Source organism: Rhinolophus hipposideros (genome assembly GCF_964194185.1).
Source record: "Rhinolophus hipposideros genome assembly, chromosome: 6".
Taxonomy (NCBI): domain Eukaryota; kingdom Metazoa; phylum Chordata; class Mammalia; order Chiroptera; family Rhinolophidae; genus Rhinolophus; species Rhinolophus hipposideros.
This window is the reverse complement of record NC_138052.1, coordinates 94,299,428-94,317,283: the sequence shown is the minus strand read 5'-3', so window position 1 is coordinate 94,317,283 and position 17,856 is coordinate 94,299,428. Positions and strand designations below refer to the sequence as shown.

Here is a 17,856-nt window from a genome sequence, read left to right as displayed (position 1 = left end):
TAGAGTAGTGGTCATCTAGGGCCAGGGGTCAGAATGACGAGTGACTGTAAAACAGACAGGAAGTTTCTTTTCATGGTGATGGAACTATTTTAAAACTAATTTGTGGTGATGGTTGTACAACTCTGTAAATATACTAAAACATGGTTAACTTATACACTTCAAATGGGTGAATTTTGTGATCTGTGAAGTATACCTCAATAAAGCTGTCGATTAAAAATAGAAAGCTCTGGGAGGGCATTAGACCTGGTTCAAGAAGGAGTGTCTGATTTTAAATTTCTGTTGGGGGGCAGTTCCAAGTCACGCCAGGGTGTGTTGCTGGGATATATGGACAGGGTCCTGGAGGCTGCAACCCGACTTCCACAGAACTACCTGTCACACCTGCTGTGAATGGTCCCTTCTGTGCACACAATGGACTGTGAGCAACCTGAAGGCTGAGGCTGTCAGGCTGCATTCACGTGCATGTCTCTAAACCTTGCCTGGGGCCTGAGATACAATCTATCACCTGGCGTGCACGAGACAACATCCATTAGGGGACTGTAACAGTGCTTTTAAAATGTCTTCCTCCATCCAAAGCAGCTTGAGTAGGACAGGTTGGTGGATAAGAGATAAGCTTTCTAGCTCTACCTTGGAAAGTCACCTAACCTATCCCAAAGTGTTAGCTGAAAAATATCATCTGCCTCTTGGGTTGTCATTGGGACGAAATAAGCACAAAATAGAGGCTTATAAAAACCCCGATTTAATTTCCAGGAGCCACCAGGACCTACTGCACGGTCAGCACCTGAGGCTGAACTTCTGCAAGGCGCCGAGGACGTTCTCCCGGGTGATGACGTCCTTGTCGTCCTCTTTCAGCCGCTGCTCCAGCATCCGCAGGACCTTTGTGCTCTGGGCAAGGTAGAGGCGACCTGGGAACACAACCAGACATGGACAAGTGCGAGAAGGAAAGACTTGACCTTGTGTTAAGTCGTGCTCCAAAACCACTTTCTGTGAAGACTCTGCGTATAACACACATCGAGTTTGTGTGTAATTTTAGGTTCTAAAAAACTTATTAAAATACATTTCTTTTGAAAGGTTGCTTTTCTTCCATCAACTATCGAATGAATAGACAACAACTCTTCTTATAACCTAAACATAATCCATCATGTGTCCTTGTGGAGAGCACTGTCCTTTATTTACCTGAAATCTTGAACCCAAAAGCCAGCTCTACGAGGGGCCAGGCTGTGGGAAGGGAACCTGTGCGCTATGAGCCCGTTAGTTTTTTACAGCAGCGGCTGCCAAACAATGTTTTCTGGCCACGCTCCTTGCTCCTTCCAGACACAGCCATGGCCTGGAGAAGAAGCTGGGAACCACGCCTGGAACCCTGTAGTACGCCTTGAATGGTCACTAGCCCATTGAGGACTTGTGTCTTGATACAGACGACGCTGATTTTGGACATACATTTCAACAGTATTGTACGAATGGTCCCTGTCCTACAGTATTGTATGAATAGTGCATGCGTTGGCTTTGATAAATGTTTACTACGTGGATGGAAGAATGAACACATGAACGCATGAACGAGCATTTGGAGCCTCATACAGTCATAATTTGAAAACTCCCTTTATTCCTATTATAAAGAGCTCAAACAAATTAGAACATAGGGAAGATAATGGCACTTTGTAAACTCATTTTGAATTCAGTAATGATGGCATGTTAACTTTGGGATTTTCAAATCCTCTTGATTTAAGAGGTTAGATACAGTCTTTCGAAGAAAATGGTGCAGTGTTTATTGGGATTAGCTTTAATTATTTCACCAACCTTATTTTGCCTTAAGTAGAAAATAACAGAAAATGCACTCCCTGTTATACACTTGAAAGCGATCTAAAAAGTACTAAGTTACAAAACCAGAAAGTGTACAAAATAAAACTAGAAAGCTTACAAAAGAAACTCCAAAACAGGCAAGATTTGCTCTGGCATAAACTATACCAATATGACAACATCTAATCTTTACAAAAAACCTTAGATGCATTCAACGGGAATAAACTGAGGAAACATATTATCTCAAAGAAATTTGGGGGGAAATGTCCATTTTTAAAGGGAAAAAGGCATCAATAAGACCTTGCTCCACTCTCTGAAGAATAGCTGATGTCTTACCTTCTGCCAGGGACGCGAAAGCGTTGATAAGCCTGGCCATGTACTGTCGCACCACCTCACTCTTCGAGTGCAGCAGCTGAAGCACGCTCCTCTGTGGAGAAAAACATCAAAAAGGAAAAACATAGAAGTTAAAGATAAGTGAGAGATTAAATACATGTCTCCTCTCCGGGTCTGGTATTCTTTTCCTCTGTGCGAATCTATTAGAAGTAAAATGAACAGACTGAAGCCAAACAGTGAACCTGGAATTCTTGATTTCCAACTGATTTTTTCTGAGATTTGGTAAATATCGATTATCCGAATTTTTCAATTAAAAGAATGAATTATCCAAAGCACGAGAACAATGACTGACACATAGAGGTAATATCATTTGCTAGTATTGTTGCTGATGTTATCCTGGTTGAAACAATAGATCCAATATATGCATCTAATTTTCTCCCTGCAAACCAAAGTAAAACTACAAAATGGATTTTTAAGAATGACACAAATTCTCAAGGTCAGAGAGAACAGCACAAGAAACTATAACAACACAATTTTGGAAGTGGGAATGCAGATGGTAACAGACTTAGTAGACCCAGGAATGTCATATGGGCAATGAAGAGTTATACGATTTCTATCATTCAGCTGTCAAAAGGCTCAAGAACTGGGGAAAAATAAAGAAGAACGAATGAAAGCTGTTAAAGAATCAGCTGGATCCCACTCCTGCTACTCCCACACTGCTGTCCTCCTCCCACAGTAGGTCTGGGGGTGTTCTCTTGTTCGGGTAATACAAGGGTCTCTGGGTGGGGAACGCCAGGCATAGGTGAGCAGGGCTTCTACACAAAAATGGGGGCGGAGGGTAGTGTCTAAATGCAGAATGAATGCTGAGCAGAGAGCCACCCCTAGTCCTCTTCCCCTACATGGCTCCCAGAACACTGGCAGCCAGGCCCTGACCCTTTACCCAGATTACAAGACTCTTGTTGGAGGAAAATGACCAGACCAAAGAAAAAGAACCACAGATCCTGAGATCAGCAGTTCCTAACAGATGGCCCACCTGGCTCACCCGCAGTGGAGTTCTAGTCTATAGGCAGTACCCTCATATTCAGAAATTCCAATTGGCTTTTCAGTCCCCCACTCTAAACGTTAGGAGATAACTAAGGTCTTCCGAAACCCAAAGAAAGTTTCTAACATGGAAAATGGGCCAAAACAAACTGGGTGGGGGGAAAAAAAGCAGGCTTGGATGCAATGAGCCTGTGCGGGGATAAGAAAATGAACAATAAACAAAAATTTGTGACTAATATCCTCAGAGATATAAGAAGTGATACCATATCCATGAAACAACAGATTGCTATTAAAAAAAAAAAGGGAAATGAAAACTCAACAGAATGGTTGGACAATAAAGATGAAGAAATCTCCCAGAAAATAGAGCAAGAAGAAAAACACAAAAAATATGAGAGAAAAGATAAGAAAATTAGAGAACCCATTCAAGAGGTCCAACTTTTATAAAGAGAGAAAAACAGAGGAAATCAAGAAAACTTCTGAGATCTAAAGCTGTGAGATTGAAAGGGCTCACAAAGTGCCCAGAACAGTGAATCACAATGCACCTCATGAAAGATACCAGTGGGAAATTTACCAACTCTGGTGATAAAGAGAAGATTCAACATGTTCTAGAGAGAAAAAAAAACAGGTCACATACAGAGGATCAGAAATTAGAATGGCTTTGTATTTTTCAACAGTAATACTGGAACCTAAAAGACAATGGAGCAGTATCTTCAAAATGCCAAAGGAAAATTCTGTACAACCCAGAATTCTGTACACAGAATAAAAATATTTTCAGATATACACAGTCTCGAAAAATATACTCCCCAGCCATCCTTTCTCTAGAAGCTATTAACCAAAGGATGTGCTCCACCAACCAAGAGCCTAAGTCAAGAAAGAAACCGTATGGAAATATATGGTGATGGAAGGAGAACTGACTCTGGGTGGTGAACACACAATGGGGTTTATAGATGATGTAATGCAGAATTGTACACCTGAAATCTATGTAATTTCAGTAACAATTGTCACCCCAATAAATTTTAAAAAATTAAATAAAAAAAAAGAAACCGTATGGGACACTGGAAACCCAATTCAGGAGCAGGGTGAAAGGTATCAGAAGTCTGGTGAAGACAGATTTCTGGGTGGCCACCGTGCATGAGATGTAAGGGCCACCAGTCCAGGTTAAGAGAGTGACATACTGAAGGCTGTCATCCCCATGGTGCCTATTGCTGCTGCCCCATCTTTATTTAGGTAAAATTTTTATTGAACTATAACATCCATACAGAAAATTGCACAGATCATAAGTGTACAGCTCAGCGAGTTTTCACAAAGTGAACACATGGGTAACTAGTAAGCAGATCAAGAAACAAATGTTAGCAGAGCCCCAGAAGCCCTTCCCGGGTCTCCTTCCAAACCAAGGGCTTCTAACATCAAAGGTTAGTTTTGTCTGTTTTTGAATTCTTCTATAAATGAAATCATGCTATAATCTTTTATGTCTGACGTTTTCATTTCACATTATGTTTGTGAGATTCATGTTGTATGTATGTATATTTCTTCTCATTACTCGATGTATCCCATTTTACAAACATATCTATCACGGGTAATTTATCCATTTACTGTTGATGGATGTTTGGGTTATAGCCAGTGTCTTCGTTCTCATGAGTAGTGCGGCTGTCAACATTCTATGTACATTTTGTACATAGGCACACATTTCTGCTGGGGTTATACTTAGGAGTGGTTTTGCTAGGACACCGAGTATGCAGTTTTAGTACACACTGCTAGTGTTCCAAAGTGGTAAACCATGTAACATATTTTTAAACAGTACAAGATGCCTAGGTAAGGTGAGCCCAGACTTTTATCTGTAGTTGGATAGCCCTGACCACATGCTGATGAAATTCCAGCTCCCTGTTCCACACCCTGCTGTGTGGATCAGCTGTAGACAGTCTTTTCATCCACAGAAGTGTCCTCATGAGATCAGCTCCTGAGAAGTAGAAGTAGCCCACACCATACGAGTAAAAACCAGAATAACAGAGCAGCTCACCATTCGCCTGGGCCATACATATGGCTGCCCACTAACAGTACCTGGCCGACCTTTCAGCCCTGCCAGAGGCCTGTGTTTCCCAGGATCCTGTCCTGGCCTTGACTGCCAATGTCCCCAAAAGGGATCAATAACTGGAAAAAGGGGTGGCCAGATGGCTTAGTCTGTTAGAGCCAGAGCTCTCAACAACAGGAGTTCCGGTTCAATTCTCGCATGGGATGGTGGGCTGCGCCCCCTGCAACTAAATATTGAAAACGGCAACTGGACTTGGAGCTGAGCTGCGCCCTCCACAACTAGATTGAAGGACAACGACTTGGAGCCAATGGGCCCTGGAAAAACACACTGTTCCCCAATATTCCCCAATTAAAATAAAAATAAAAATAATGAAATGAAGAGTTCTTTCAAAAAAAAAGAAAAAAAGGAAGAACATTCTGACATGTGACCTTTAAGGACATTATGTCAAGAGAAAAAAAATGCAGCCACCAAAAGATAAATATTGCATGATTCCACTTATATGAGGTACGTAGGGTAGTCCAAGTCAGAGAGGGCCAGGGGAGTGAGGAAGGGGGGAGGAGAGTTGTTTGATGGGCAGAGTTTCAGTTTTACAAGATCAAAAGAGTTCTGGAGACCTGTTATACAACAGTGTGAATATACCTAACACTACTGAACCGTATGCTTAAAAATGGTTGAGATGGCATATTTAATGTTACGTGTATTTTATCACAATTTTAAAAAGTCAGGATGGTGGTTACCGCTTAACGAAAGGAAAAGGGTACAATCTAGAAGCCCCCAAGTTGGTGGTAAGTTTCTGTTTCTTAATCTGAGTGGTGGAAACACTGGTATTTGTTTTACTACTATTCTTTAAATTGGTCGTGTATGTTTTCTACACTCATCTGAGTAAACGATATATTTCAAAACTGAAAACATGATTCTGGAAAATAAGACAAAATTCCTTAGACTTCAGGAACCATGCGTTTGCATAAGTGCATATATTATGCTAGATAAGTAAAATTGTCAAATGTGGAGAGTTTGACATCACAGGACTTCCAGCAGCATGAAATGCAGCCATATGAAATCAAAACATTCAATAAAAGTGAAAAATTCAATTCACTGCAATTTAGTACGTTTGATTCAGTTCGTTTTTTGGTTTAGAAGAGTAAGTGATTCTCGAATCACTTACTCTTGTGGTCTGGGACCAGCAACATCAGCATCACCTGAAAACCTGTTGGAAATGTACGTTCTCAGGTCCCACCCCGACCTACTGGGTGACAACTGTGGGTAGAGGGCAATAATCTGTGTTTTAATGAGCTCTCCACGTGATAATGCTGCAACTCTGAGAACTGCTCAGTGAGACAAACTAACTAAGCGACCAGTTCAATTCCCTGACTGAAGGGCTACTTAATTCTGGTGTCGTGATGACATAGCCTCCATGTTGCACAAAGACTATTCATGCTTTGCCGATTCTTGGACATCTTAAGATAACTCCAGCTCACTCCTTATCAAAGAAATTAACGACAACAATGAAACAAAGACGTGAGGAAGAAATGACATTCTCAATGACTGGAGAAATTACAGTATTTTGATAAATTATCACATATCACAAAACTAAGACACCTTTCATTAGAGGACACATTGTTTTATAATATAAGACCACAAAAGAAAAAAGCCCTGCCGCTTAAGCTATATTATAAATGTTGACTGCAAGATATACTCTGATTTCAGAGATGCTAAAATGGGGGGGTAGGAAGTGCTTCTTAGGTTCAATGAAATACGACAGTTCAGAAAGAATCAGCACTGAATTACTCTTTGAACTTGAGTTTGTAAGTCACACAATTTATTATTTGGCTGTTTCATGCCTTACAGGTGGGTTTTAACACCGTTACAAATACAAACAGAAAAAAAAATAAAAGAAAGTAAGTGAAGAATTTGAGGCTATTTTTCAAACTAACACAATTGTTTCATGGGAGCATTAAGACTATGTTCAAAGAGTAAGCTGGCAACTCAAAACCATTGAAGGTTAACTGCCCAAGGGCACAACAGACCGACATATAAGGAGCTCTGGCAGGGTGCTGTCTCATCAGCAATCCTAGAAGGATCCACACTAACTCAGTGCCCACCCTGTGAAGCTTAACAACAGAGAGGTAAAGCTTGTAGAGCATTTTGGATAAACATTCAACCGAAATAATGAAATGCAGGATCTTCTTTATATATGTCATGTTCCAGACTTCCAACCTCCTGTTTAGCAAGTCTGGTGCTGATGAGACAGGTTAGTTAGCATGTTGTTAGGCAGACAAGAAGGTCCCCGGTAAAATAATCAAAGACAGTCATATCCTGAAACTTCAAGTTCTGAAGTAACTCATTCACTCTAGGACAAAATGTAATGGCACCTTGAGATTAATAAATTACCTCATCAATCCCTTTTGGCTGGACAAACGGAGCAGATCTGATAGATTGGAATGGGTTCGTTAATCCCTTCAGGATGGGCAAACAGAACAAACCTGATAGACGAATTCCATTAAAAGGCACCAGCTCTCCTTCCCCAAACAGGCAAGGGAAGATACAAAGAGCTTTTGCCTCAGTCACTGGGCACCCCATTCGGGACCCCCTCCTGCTCGGGAGCTGCATTTCTTTGCTTTTTAATAAACTACCCTCTTTTACAACTCCTTGCTTCTCCTTGGTCCATGCTTCCATTCTTCGGTTTCATGAGACATGATCCCAGCACTCACTCACTCACAGGAAAAATCTCCTACATCACTGACAGCAGGTAAGAGGGGTGGGGGGTGGGAAGGAGAATGACCGAGTACTGACTAGTCAGTCCTGGGCCCTGGGCTAAGCGCTTCCCATGCGTGCCCACCTGCAATCACCCCCAACAAAGTGTCGAGGCAGGGCGGGCTCCTTCTCAGAGACCAAGAAGAGCCCTGAGATGGGGTGACTTGCTAAGGCTCTGTGGCTAACTGGTGGTCGGGCAGAGGTTTGAAACAAGTTCATCTCACTCCAAATCCCATACTTTCCCCACTAGAACTATCTAGTCCAAAGCTATATGCAAATAGTGTTAAAGAGACATTCTGAGGCAGGCCCAGATAAAAAACGGAATTTGCTTATCTATCCTTCATAAGTGATACTGTGTTTTCAGGACTCATGGTAAGAAGAGGGGTGAGGGAAAGATTTGGGAATTTGAGCAAAGGAAAAATGGCAGAAAGGAGCTCCAGAGTTGAGTCAAGCAGTTCTAACTTGTTCAGGACTCTTTATTAGAAGTGAAAAGTGGGCAGCATCCAGGGTGAAGAGCAGCTCTCAGTAGCTAACAGAGGCTCAAGGCTGACATCCGGCTGCCAGGCTGAAAATACGCAGAGAAATGGAGACCTCCCGATCCGCTAAGAACAGTCCCCAGATATGAGGGCCCGGCTGGGCTCTGACCCATCTCTCACCGACCTGGCTGTGGCTATGACAGTCCAAGAGGTCGTTGCTGATGTAAGCTTGAAGCACGGTCTCCCTCTGCTCTCCGGGATGGGATGTGGTCAGACGCTAGAATGAAGAAAAGCAAAAGGAACAAGTCTGAATGTGGAGAAAACTGTTCATAGAGTGGGTTGTTTTAAACGACAGTATGAGTAACTACACATTTAACCAAACAAAATAAATAATATCCCGAGGAGCGAGGTAAGCAGCCTACCAGTCCATTACTAAGAAATTACAACATTGTACTTCCAAAAGGGTGATGAAGGGGACGTAGGAGTCAACTTACACATGTGAAATCTCCAGGGAAGTGAAGCAGCACAATGCCTGGTTGTAACTGTGCAGGCAAGGGAGAGCTCACCAGCTGGCACAGGGGTGTTTGCAGGAAGGGGATGAAGAAGGACGAGCCCATGAAGGATGAGCAGACTGTGGGCCAGCACAGGGAATATGAGTGTGGTGGTGTGTGTATGGGGGGGCGGGGGGCAGCTCAGGGAGCTGCAGAAAGACAGGGTGCATTTGCGCTGAGCTCAATGGGGAGGGCACAGGGTAGGCTACAGAGGGCTTTGCATGAATGCCATGCCAACAACTAGGCTTTATCCTATAAGGCCTGACACAGCCATACGTAGGGGTACGTAGGGGTACGTAGGGGTAGTTGGGTAGAATTTTGTATATTTTGAAAAGCTTTAAGTCTGTTGTGTTGTTTTAAGTAGGAATTTACTTAATGCCCATAGGGCCTGTTGCATGGGGAGCATGTGAAAGGAGTGTGTGCTTGTGCCTGTGGGTGTGTACGGCTGTGAGTTAGGATGTACGAAAGCCACGTAACTAACGTGAGCAACTGTCCTTGCTTTTCCAGAAAAATCTTACTAGATAAGGGTCCCTGATATGGCAGGCCCTGCTCTGGCCGAGGAGAAGCTGCACGTGTACAGAACAGTGTGGGGAGAGGACAGGAAGAGCAGCAGACACCCCAGAACCAACATGGGGAGGCCTCTAGAGGCGGGTGCGCTGACAGACTGGACCCTCCCTCCCGCCAAGGAGGGAGGCCCTGAGGGAAGAGAGGGCTATATTAAAGAAGGGTGTGCCAGGAGTGTCACATCTGTGGGATCCCCCTGCTGTCAAGCTCACTGAGGTCAGGCAGGGACACTGGGTGGTAGGGAGGGGCAAGGGGCTGCAGTGGGAGCACTGGAGGAGGACACAGAAAAAATCAGAAGACATTTTATTTTTCCCGGTTATTCTGTAAGAATGTCATTCACTTGGCTAAGGAATACTGTCTCACCAAGAGGCTCAGTAGCATGGACTGACAGGAAGTGCCGGGTGGACAGACTAAGAGCCAAAGAGAAGATGACTCTGGTAACTGGAGCAGACAGGCAAACATCTGGGGAAGGGACAGCTACTGGAGATTACTCAGGCCACCCCACCCACGCTGGTCAACTGACGCAAACAAAACCAGGGCAGACATCACTAACTGACCACAGAACTCTTTCTGTTCATCCTGGATGCATCGTCCTCAGAGCACTCAAGACCTTATTCCTGGGAGCACTTCTAAGCATCAGAAGTACAAGTGAGGAGGCCTTTTCCTATCTAGAGAGAGGGAAATTGCTCAAAGGCCTTTTCCTGCCACGATACTCTGAATTTGGGGAATCTGTGAAGGAGTTTGATACTATTCCAGGTGGGTTAGAATGGATCATTCAGTTAAAGGGCCAACCAGTGTTGTCTCAGACCTGTAGTTCTCAAAGTGTGGTCTAGGGGGAACCCTAGGGGTCCCCAAAGCCCTTTTATGGAGTCTACATGATCACAATCATTTTCATAACACCATATAGATATGATTTGTCTTTTTCACGATCAATCTCTCAGAGGCAATGTGAAGTGTGATACTATGATAAACTGAATGTAAAAGCAGATATGAAAATCCAGTTGTCCTCCATTAAGCCAGACATGAAGAAATCTGCAAAAATGTACAACAATGCCACTCTTCTAATTTATTTTTTGTTTTGGAAGATATATATATTTTTTTAATAAAAAATAGATTGTTATATTCTGGGTTTATTATTGTTCATCCTAAATGAATAAATATATATTTCAAATTTTCTGTTTTAATTTCTAATACTGTAAATATTGGTAGTTAAAGTTCACATAAACTAAAGCTCTTTGGGGTTGTAATTTTTTGAGAGAGTAAAGAGGTCTGAGACCAAAATCTTGAGATCTACTGAGTTAACCATCATCAACCTGAGGACTGGGGAGAAAAGCCCCAATTTAGACTAGGCTTTATTTCCCTTAAAGATTTGTTAGTAAGTTTTTCCCCTGCTATGTGCTCGAGGCTGCGTGGTAACCTCAGAGTACTGAGGGTTTTGTGGAGGTGTAGTGAGAATGACTCCGTGTTCTAACACATCGACCCCATGAGCCGTGAGTGTGGCTCAGGACCAGGAAAGGGCCACATGCCAGGGGCGTCTCCTGAGCCTTGAAACTGTTTATGTGAAGTTGCCGAGGGACGGCAACAGCAACGGTGATGTCAATACAGGAGTTTTTAAAAAGACGCCAAGGCTGTTTGCAGAAGTTGTTTTTAACCTTAGCTCTTGGTGTAGCAAGCAGTAGGAAGAAAGATTTTTAGTAGATGGCTTAAGATACAAGCAAAGTGGCCTGCCAAGTAAACGAGCACGGTTTTTTATGTGTTTTTTTTTTTTTTTTAACTTCAAGGGAAAGGTACGTACCCAGCGCAGAGCCTGCAACAAGAAGGCTTTCAAGCGGTCGCTGCCCCAAATCAAATCCTTCTTCAGTTTCTCATAATCCAAGGAGGGCAGTAATGGGACATCCTTCAACTTCCTACTCAGCAACACAAGTTCAAAGAGAAAGGGAAGGGCAAAAGGGCACGTTCTTTATACCTCCTGAGTATGATGACACCTAATCCAGAGCTGTTGTGACACAATGGACCAGCAGTGGCCCAGTTGTTTTCTCTGTGCTTCTAGAATTAACTCCACACTTCCCAGGCTCCCCACCCCAGTTTCAACTAGCTCAGCTCTGCCTTTTCTGTTGTACGTGACAGGGTTCTTGTAACACATTTTTCTAAAATGAGGAGGCCCGGCTTATACAGCTTTCGAAACCACTGCATTCACATCAGGCTCCATACATTGGAGATGAAATCACCTTGGAGGCATCATAACTTTCCGCCCAAGTTCTATTTAGAATCCTGAGCAAAGTCCAAAGCTATTAGCATCAGCAGGCCCCAACAGTTCTACCTAAAAACCTGAAGCCACTGTCCCTCTCCAGCCTGAGGGACTGAACTGGAAGACTATGAGAACAGAGTAGGGGGTCAGGAAACAAATGGAGATGCACCGTCAACCCTCTGAGGAGGCAGAAGTAGGGACAGAAGGCATGGGGGACATACCTGTAAGACAGGTAGTAAGCAGGACAATTTGCAAACCCTCCTCAAGAGGACCCCAAGTCAAAGACCTCAGGGGAATCCAGGTTTCAGTTAAGAGAGGCCTCTGTTCAGAGATCTACACAATGCAGAATGACCCAACCCCTGCCTTGGTCAGCCGGAAACAAAAGGAACCACTTCAGAGTCCTTGTCACCAAAACAAGTGTCTTCACATTTTGTTTTGTTGACTAGGAGGACACTGGAGTGTATGGAAAAACTGATAAAAACGGAATGAGGTCTGTGGTCTAGTTACTAGTACTATATGTTAATGTCTGTATGTTAATGTTAATTTCTCCATTTTGATATTGTACTACAATCATATAAGAGGTCAACATTGGGGACGCTGGGGAACTCAACTTCCTGTGAATTTATGATTGTTTCAAAATTTAAAAAATTAAAAAACAGAGTTGACCCAGTGGCTAAGATGGTTGGAGTGCTCCTAACACCGAGGTCGCCGGTTTGATTCCCACATGGGCCAGTGAGCTGCGCCCTCTACAGCTAAGATTGTGAACAACGGCTCTCCCTGGAGCTGGGCTGCCGTGGGCTGCCGTGGGCTGCCGTGAGCGACTGGCAGCCAGTGTGAGCGGCCCGCGGCCGGCGAGAGCTGCCATGAGCTGCTGTCAGCGGCTGACTAACAACTGGCCACCAACGACTGGCGACCAACTGCCTCAGCTGGGGGACTGGGGGAGAGAGGGAAGCGCAAGGCTCCTAATCCCAGCATGGACCTGGGAGCTGTGTCCTATACAACTAGACTGAGAAACAATGGCTTGAATCAGAGTGGGGTGAGAGGCGGAAGAAAGGGGAACAATATTAAAAAACAAAACAAAAATATGATTCTTCTAATACTGTGCAGGGACTATTAAAACCCCCTGCACAATAATAAATGGGAACTCATGGAGAATTAGGTGAAAAGACGAAAGATGAAGGGTTCCAGTAGACACTGAGATAATACCTCTGGGAGGTAAGATTTCAGGTACTTAAATTTTCTTCTTTATCTGTTTCAATAGCATTCAGTTATCTATAATGAACATGTATTACATTACAGGGAAAAAAATTACATGTTAGTTTTTTTAAATATTAGTTTTTAAAAGACAAAACGAAATCCTCTTACAGGGCCGGAAAGAATAGGCCAGAAAAAAGGACAACACACGAGACCTCAGTGACCACTCCTGGGAGGAGCGTCTCCTATTTTATACATCAAACAGTAAACCCATGTATGTGGGCACACTGATTCTTTTGACACTTTCTTTTTCCAAGGCAGATACTATTGTGAGTTTAAAAACTAATACAGATACTTTTAAAATTCCAATTATAAATAACTGGCCGATATTCTCCAAAAGTGTCAAGGCCATGAAGGACAAAGACTGAAGAATGATTTCAAATGATAGGAAACAAACACATGACAACAAAATCAACATGTGATCCTGGATTAAATGTTAGACCAGACAAAAGACCCAATGGGACAACTGGTAAAATGGGGATGAGGCCTGTAGATTAGACGATCCTGTATCAGTGTTAATTTTCTGATTTTAATAACTGTACTGGGATTGCATAAAATATTAACAGTGGGGAATCTGGACGAAGGATATAGGGGAATTCTTTGTACTATTTTTGTAACTCTGGAATTATTCCAAAATAAAATTTTTTAAAAAGTTTTTAATTTAAACTTTAAACAGGCTCTTGGTCTAGACCAAAAAAGTTCCATTTGTAAAGCCAAGTTTGATGATGTTCTGTAGCTGGGGTGCTTCTATTGGAGGGGAGAAACATTATCATGTTGGGGCCATACTTACTTGCCAATAATGGCAAAATAACCAAGTAAATGTATTGCCAACTGAGTTGCTCAACAACCTGGTTTTCCATGGTCCAGCCACTCCCCACTGTCCATAAAGACTGGGTCATACCTTCTTCTTTGTCCACCTAACCCCCTCCACTAACTACTCTCCTTTACCCTCTGCAGGTGATCTTGCCTCTTCTGTCACTGGGAATAACATAAGCAAACACCCAAGAGTTTATTAAGTTCCCGGCACCGTGTTAAGTGCTTTATACGTATGAACTCATTTTTAATCCTCCAAACAATCCTGTAATACAGTTATTATCATTGTTCTCAGTTCATAAATGAGGAAGCTGAGGCACAGAGAAGTTACATAAGTCCGAGGTCACAGAGCTGGTGGCAGAGGTGGGATTTTAACCCCAGCAGTCTGTGCTCATAAGCATTACGTTACACAGCCACCGTCAGAAAAAAACAAAGTGCAGGTCCACGTCAGACCTGGGCACGACCAAAGGGAGGAGGAGTGCTGTGTGTATTTCAGGTGTCTTAGGAATCTCACAGCAACCCCCACCCTAGAGGGCTCAGAGGGCCACCAGAAGCCACCCCAGTCCCCATGTCCATGCCAAAGGTTCTCAACCTCTTTGCAACACACATGCCTGATGAAGTCTGTGTGCCTCAGACACCCCCATGATGACACCCTAATGGATCTGGATGGAAAGCCTCAGGCATCCACAAAGCTATCTGTGCCCTGGTCACAGTGTGAACCAGCAGAGAACATAACATTTAGACATTGCAACACTCTGCTGACTCCCCTCGGACAGTACATTAAATTCATTTCCAGAGAATTTGATAGGAACTATTTAACAATTTTTTCCCATGTGATGCTACCTCACCAAAATAAATAGAATTAACATTAAAATATACTTCTAGTTTAACAATGTTACTTATAATTACTGGTATTTCCTTTACTATCCACATGGAGCTCTAGCTAATCAAAGGCATTCCTCTAAGCTGGGCTATTAAGATGAATGTTTATTAAAGTCACTCTGAATTCCAATCTAACCCATAGCTATCCTGCACAGTAACAGTCCCCAAGCACAATTACTTACCCGGGGGCCAAAGAGGCTCTTAACATGGTTGAAGCCTGGGGGGCGGGGGGAGGGGAACGGAAGAAAACAGACCATGTTAAACATTGATAGAGATGCATTAATCCTAAAACACCTCACTGTAACAGCACAGAATCAAGACCGGCAAAGTTTTTGACCCACCAGGATCCTCCAACCATAATCATATATGATTTAAAAATTAGCCCCAGCCAAAGTTAATCAATACACTACTGATCCATTTCCCAAGGCACTCACCCTTGGTTTGTGGTTACTCCACTCCAAAGACACTCTATAAAAAACGGGTGGGTTCTTCCCAACCAAACTCCCAGAGGCACATAAAGCTGCTTAGTCAAACACAGCACGGGACCAACAGCTGTGAAAATCATTTAATTATCCCGCTTTTTTCTTTATCAAGATTTTATCTTTGAGTATAAAACGTACTTTGCACCAAGTCAAACACTATAGCGGTGTTTATAGAAACAAATTAACATGACCTCTCCCCTTTAATCCTGTCTATAGGCCAAACCTTTGCCCCTTTATGGACATTCACATTGTTCCATTTATTTATCTAGTGTTTTTTTTTGGTTTTTTTTTTAGAGCCCACTGGCCCATGTGGGAATCGAACCGGCAGCCTCGGAGTTAGGAGCACGGAGCTCTAACCCCCTGAGCCACCGGGCCGGCCCCATTTTGGTTTTTTTTTGTCATACAAGCAATACTGTATGAAACATGTACTAAAATAGAAACAACCACATGCTGTGTGGGGCAATTGTTTGCAGCAACTCAAACCAACTGTGAAAAGATATTTTGAGAAAACAAAGGAAATGTGAATATGGACTGCACTGGTATTATATGACACTAAGGAATTAGTGTTAATTGCATTAGGCACTGTGGTTATGTTTTGTTTTTGTTTTCTTCGAGCCCTTATCAGCTAGAGATATACATTGAATTATCTGCATTTTATCTGTAAAATGATATAATGTTTGGAATAGGTTATAAAGAACTCCAAGAAAAGGAAATAAGTAGAGGAGAAGAAAGTAAATCTCATTTGAGTGGAGCCCTTTCCTAAGGGGTAGGCAGTGGTACCTGGTCCTCTGTGTCACCACAGCCCTCAAACGGTCATTATCCATGCTTATCATATTGATCTGTGATTATTTTACAATTATTTCTATCTTTCCCCTTCAGCAGACATTGAGTTCCAAAAGAACCAGAGATTCCTCAAAAAATTACAAATAGAATTACCATATGACCCAGCAATCGCTCTCCTGGGTATCTACCCCAAAAATTTGAAAACATTTATACATAAAGACACGTGAGCTCCAAAGTTCATTGCAGCTTTGTTTACGGTGGCCAAGGCATGGAAACAACCAAAATGTCCTTCGATAGATGAATGGATAAAGAAGTTGTGGTACATATACACAATGGAATACTATTCGGCGTTAAGGAAAGATGATATAGGAGCATTTGTGACAACATGGATGGATCTTGAGAGTATAATGCTAAGCGAAATAAGTCAGACAGAAAAAGCAGAGAACCCTATGATTTCACTGATATGTGGGATATAAACCAAAAACAACAAAAGAACAAGACAAACAAATGAGAAACAAAAACTCATAGACACAGACAATAGTTTAGTGGTTACCAGAGGGTAAGGGGGGTGGGAGGTGGGTGATGAGAGTAAGGGGGATCAAATATATGGTGATGGAAGGAGAACTGACTCTGGGTGGTGAACACACAATGGGATTTATAGATGATGTAATACAGAATTGTACACCTGAAATCTATGTAATTTCACTAACAATTGTCACCCCAATAAATTAAAAACAAACAAACGAAAAAAAAACAACACAAAAGAACCAGAGATAAATCACCCTCGCGTCCCCAGCACCTGGTACAGTGCTTGGTCATATGGAGGCACTCAGTCAACGTTGGTTGAATGAATGAATGAAGACTGACTTCAAAAAGTGGGTACCCCAGATCCTTTACTGATTTATGATTTAATATATCAGCCTTGGCCAATGACCCTGCTCTCTTGCTTCCCTCTGCAGTATTTACAGACCACACAGATTCCCACCCTGAGACATCAAATCCAGCTTTTAAATGGCTATGACCATGTATGTTTTTGTATTTTTTAACCCTTGATTTTTTTTTAATTAAAGGAATTACCTATTCCTTACTCATCTTATAAGACTAGTAAAATAAGACCCAGTCTTATCTTACTATAAGACTCAGTCTTATATGACATAACATAAGACAGTCTCATATTAATTTTTGCTCCAAAAGATGCATTAGAGCTGATGGTCCGGCTAGGTCTTATTTTTGGGAAAACAGTATTGGCCCCTTCATTCGCTACATCCACCAAAGTACCAGGTCTTACTAATTCTATCGCTAAATCTCTCTCACGTCTGCCACTTCCCCCCAACCCCCATTCCAGGGACGTCATTCAGAACTCCCTCTCTTCTGAACTTGCAATAGCCTCCTAATCACAGTGATCACTGACATTTACTGAGAGCTTTCTCTGTATCAGAAACACTGTTCTCAGTACAGTACATCAATTAGGTCACCTCGTCCACTGTCACTTCCATCTCCGGATGAAACAGAGAGGTTAAGTAACTTGCCCAAGGTTGAGAGTCAAACCAGGCAGTTGGGTTCCAAAGTCCATGTTCGCTCGGCTCCACTACTCTGCTTTGAGTCCCTCTCTATCTGCAGGCCTCCTTCCACACTCAGCTCAAAGTGCTCTCTGTAAGAGTCACATTTTCTCCTGCCACTGCCCTGGCTCTCCAGCCCACCCATCCCCTCAGCCTGTTCCTCAGACACCCCATCATGCTGGTCACACGGGGCCCTGCTTCTACCCCCAGCTCCGCCCTCTGGTCTCCCCGACTCCCCATCCTGCAGAGCTCAGCTCAGACAGCCTGAGCTGGTGACCACTCCCAGCATCACCCCC

At 42.9% G+C, this 17,856-nt stretch overlaps 1 protein-coding gene across 3 annotated transcripts in view; it reads right to left on the bottom strand.

Moving 5' to 3' along the window:
• Positions 1–17,856, bottom strand: part of ARMC9 (armadillo repeat containing 9) — a 128,859-nt gene that overhangs the window by 73,652 nt on the left and 37,351 nt on the right. For all 3 annotated transcript variants that reach the window (XM_081050915.1, XM_081050916.1, XM_081050917.1), the window contains 5 exons: positions 14,919–14,953; positions 11,335–11,446; positions 8,609–8,701; positions 2,128–2,218; positions 779–902 (listed from right to left, as the gene is read on the bottom strand). In XM_081050915.1, coding sequence (XP_080907041.1) covers positions 779–902; positions 2,128–2,218; positions 8,609–8,701; positions 11,335–11,446; positions 14,919–14,953 — 455 coding nt within the window. The remainder of the gene's footprint in view (positions 1–778; positions 903–2,127; positions 2,219–8,608; positions 8,702–11,334; positions 11,447–14,918; positions 14,954–17,856) is intronic.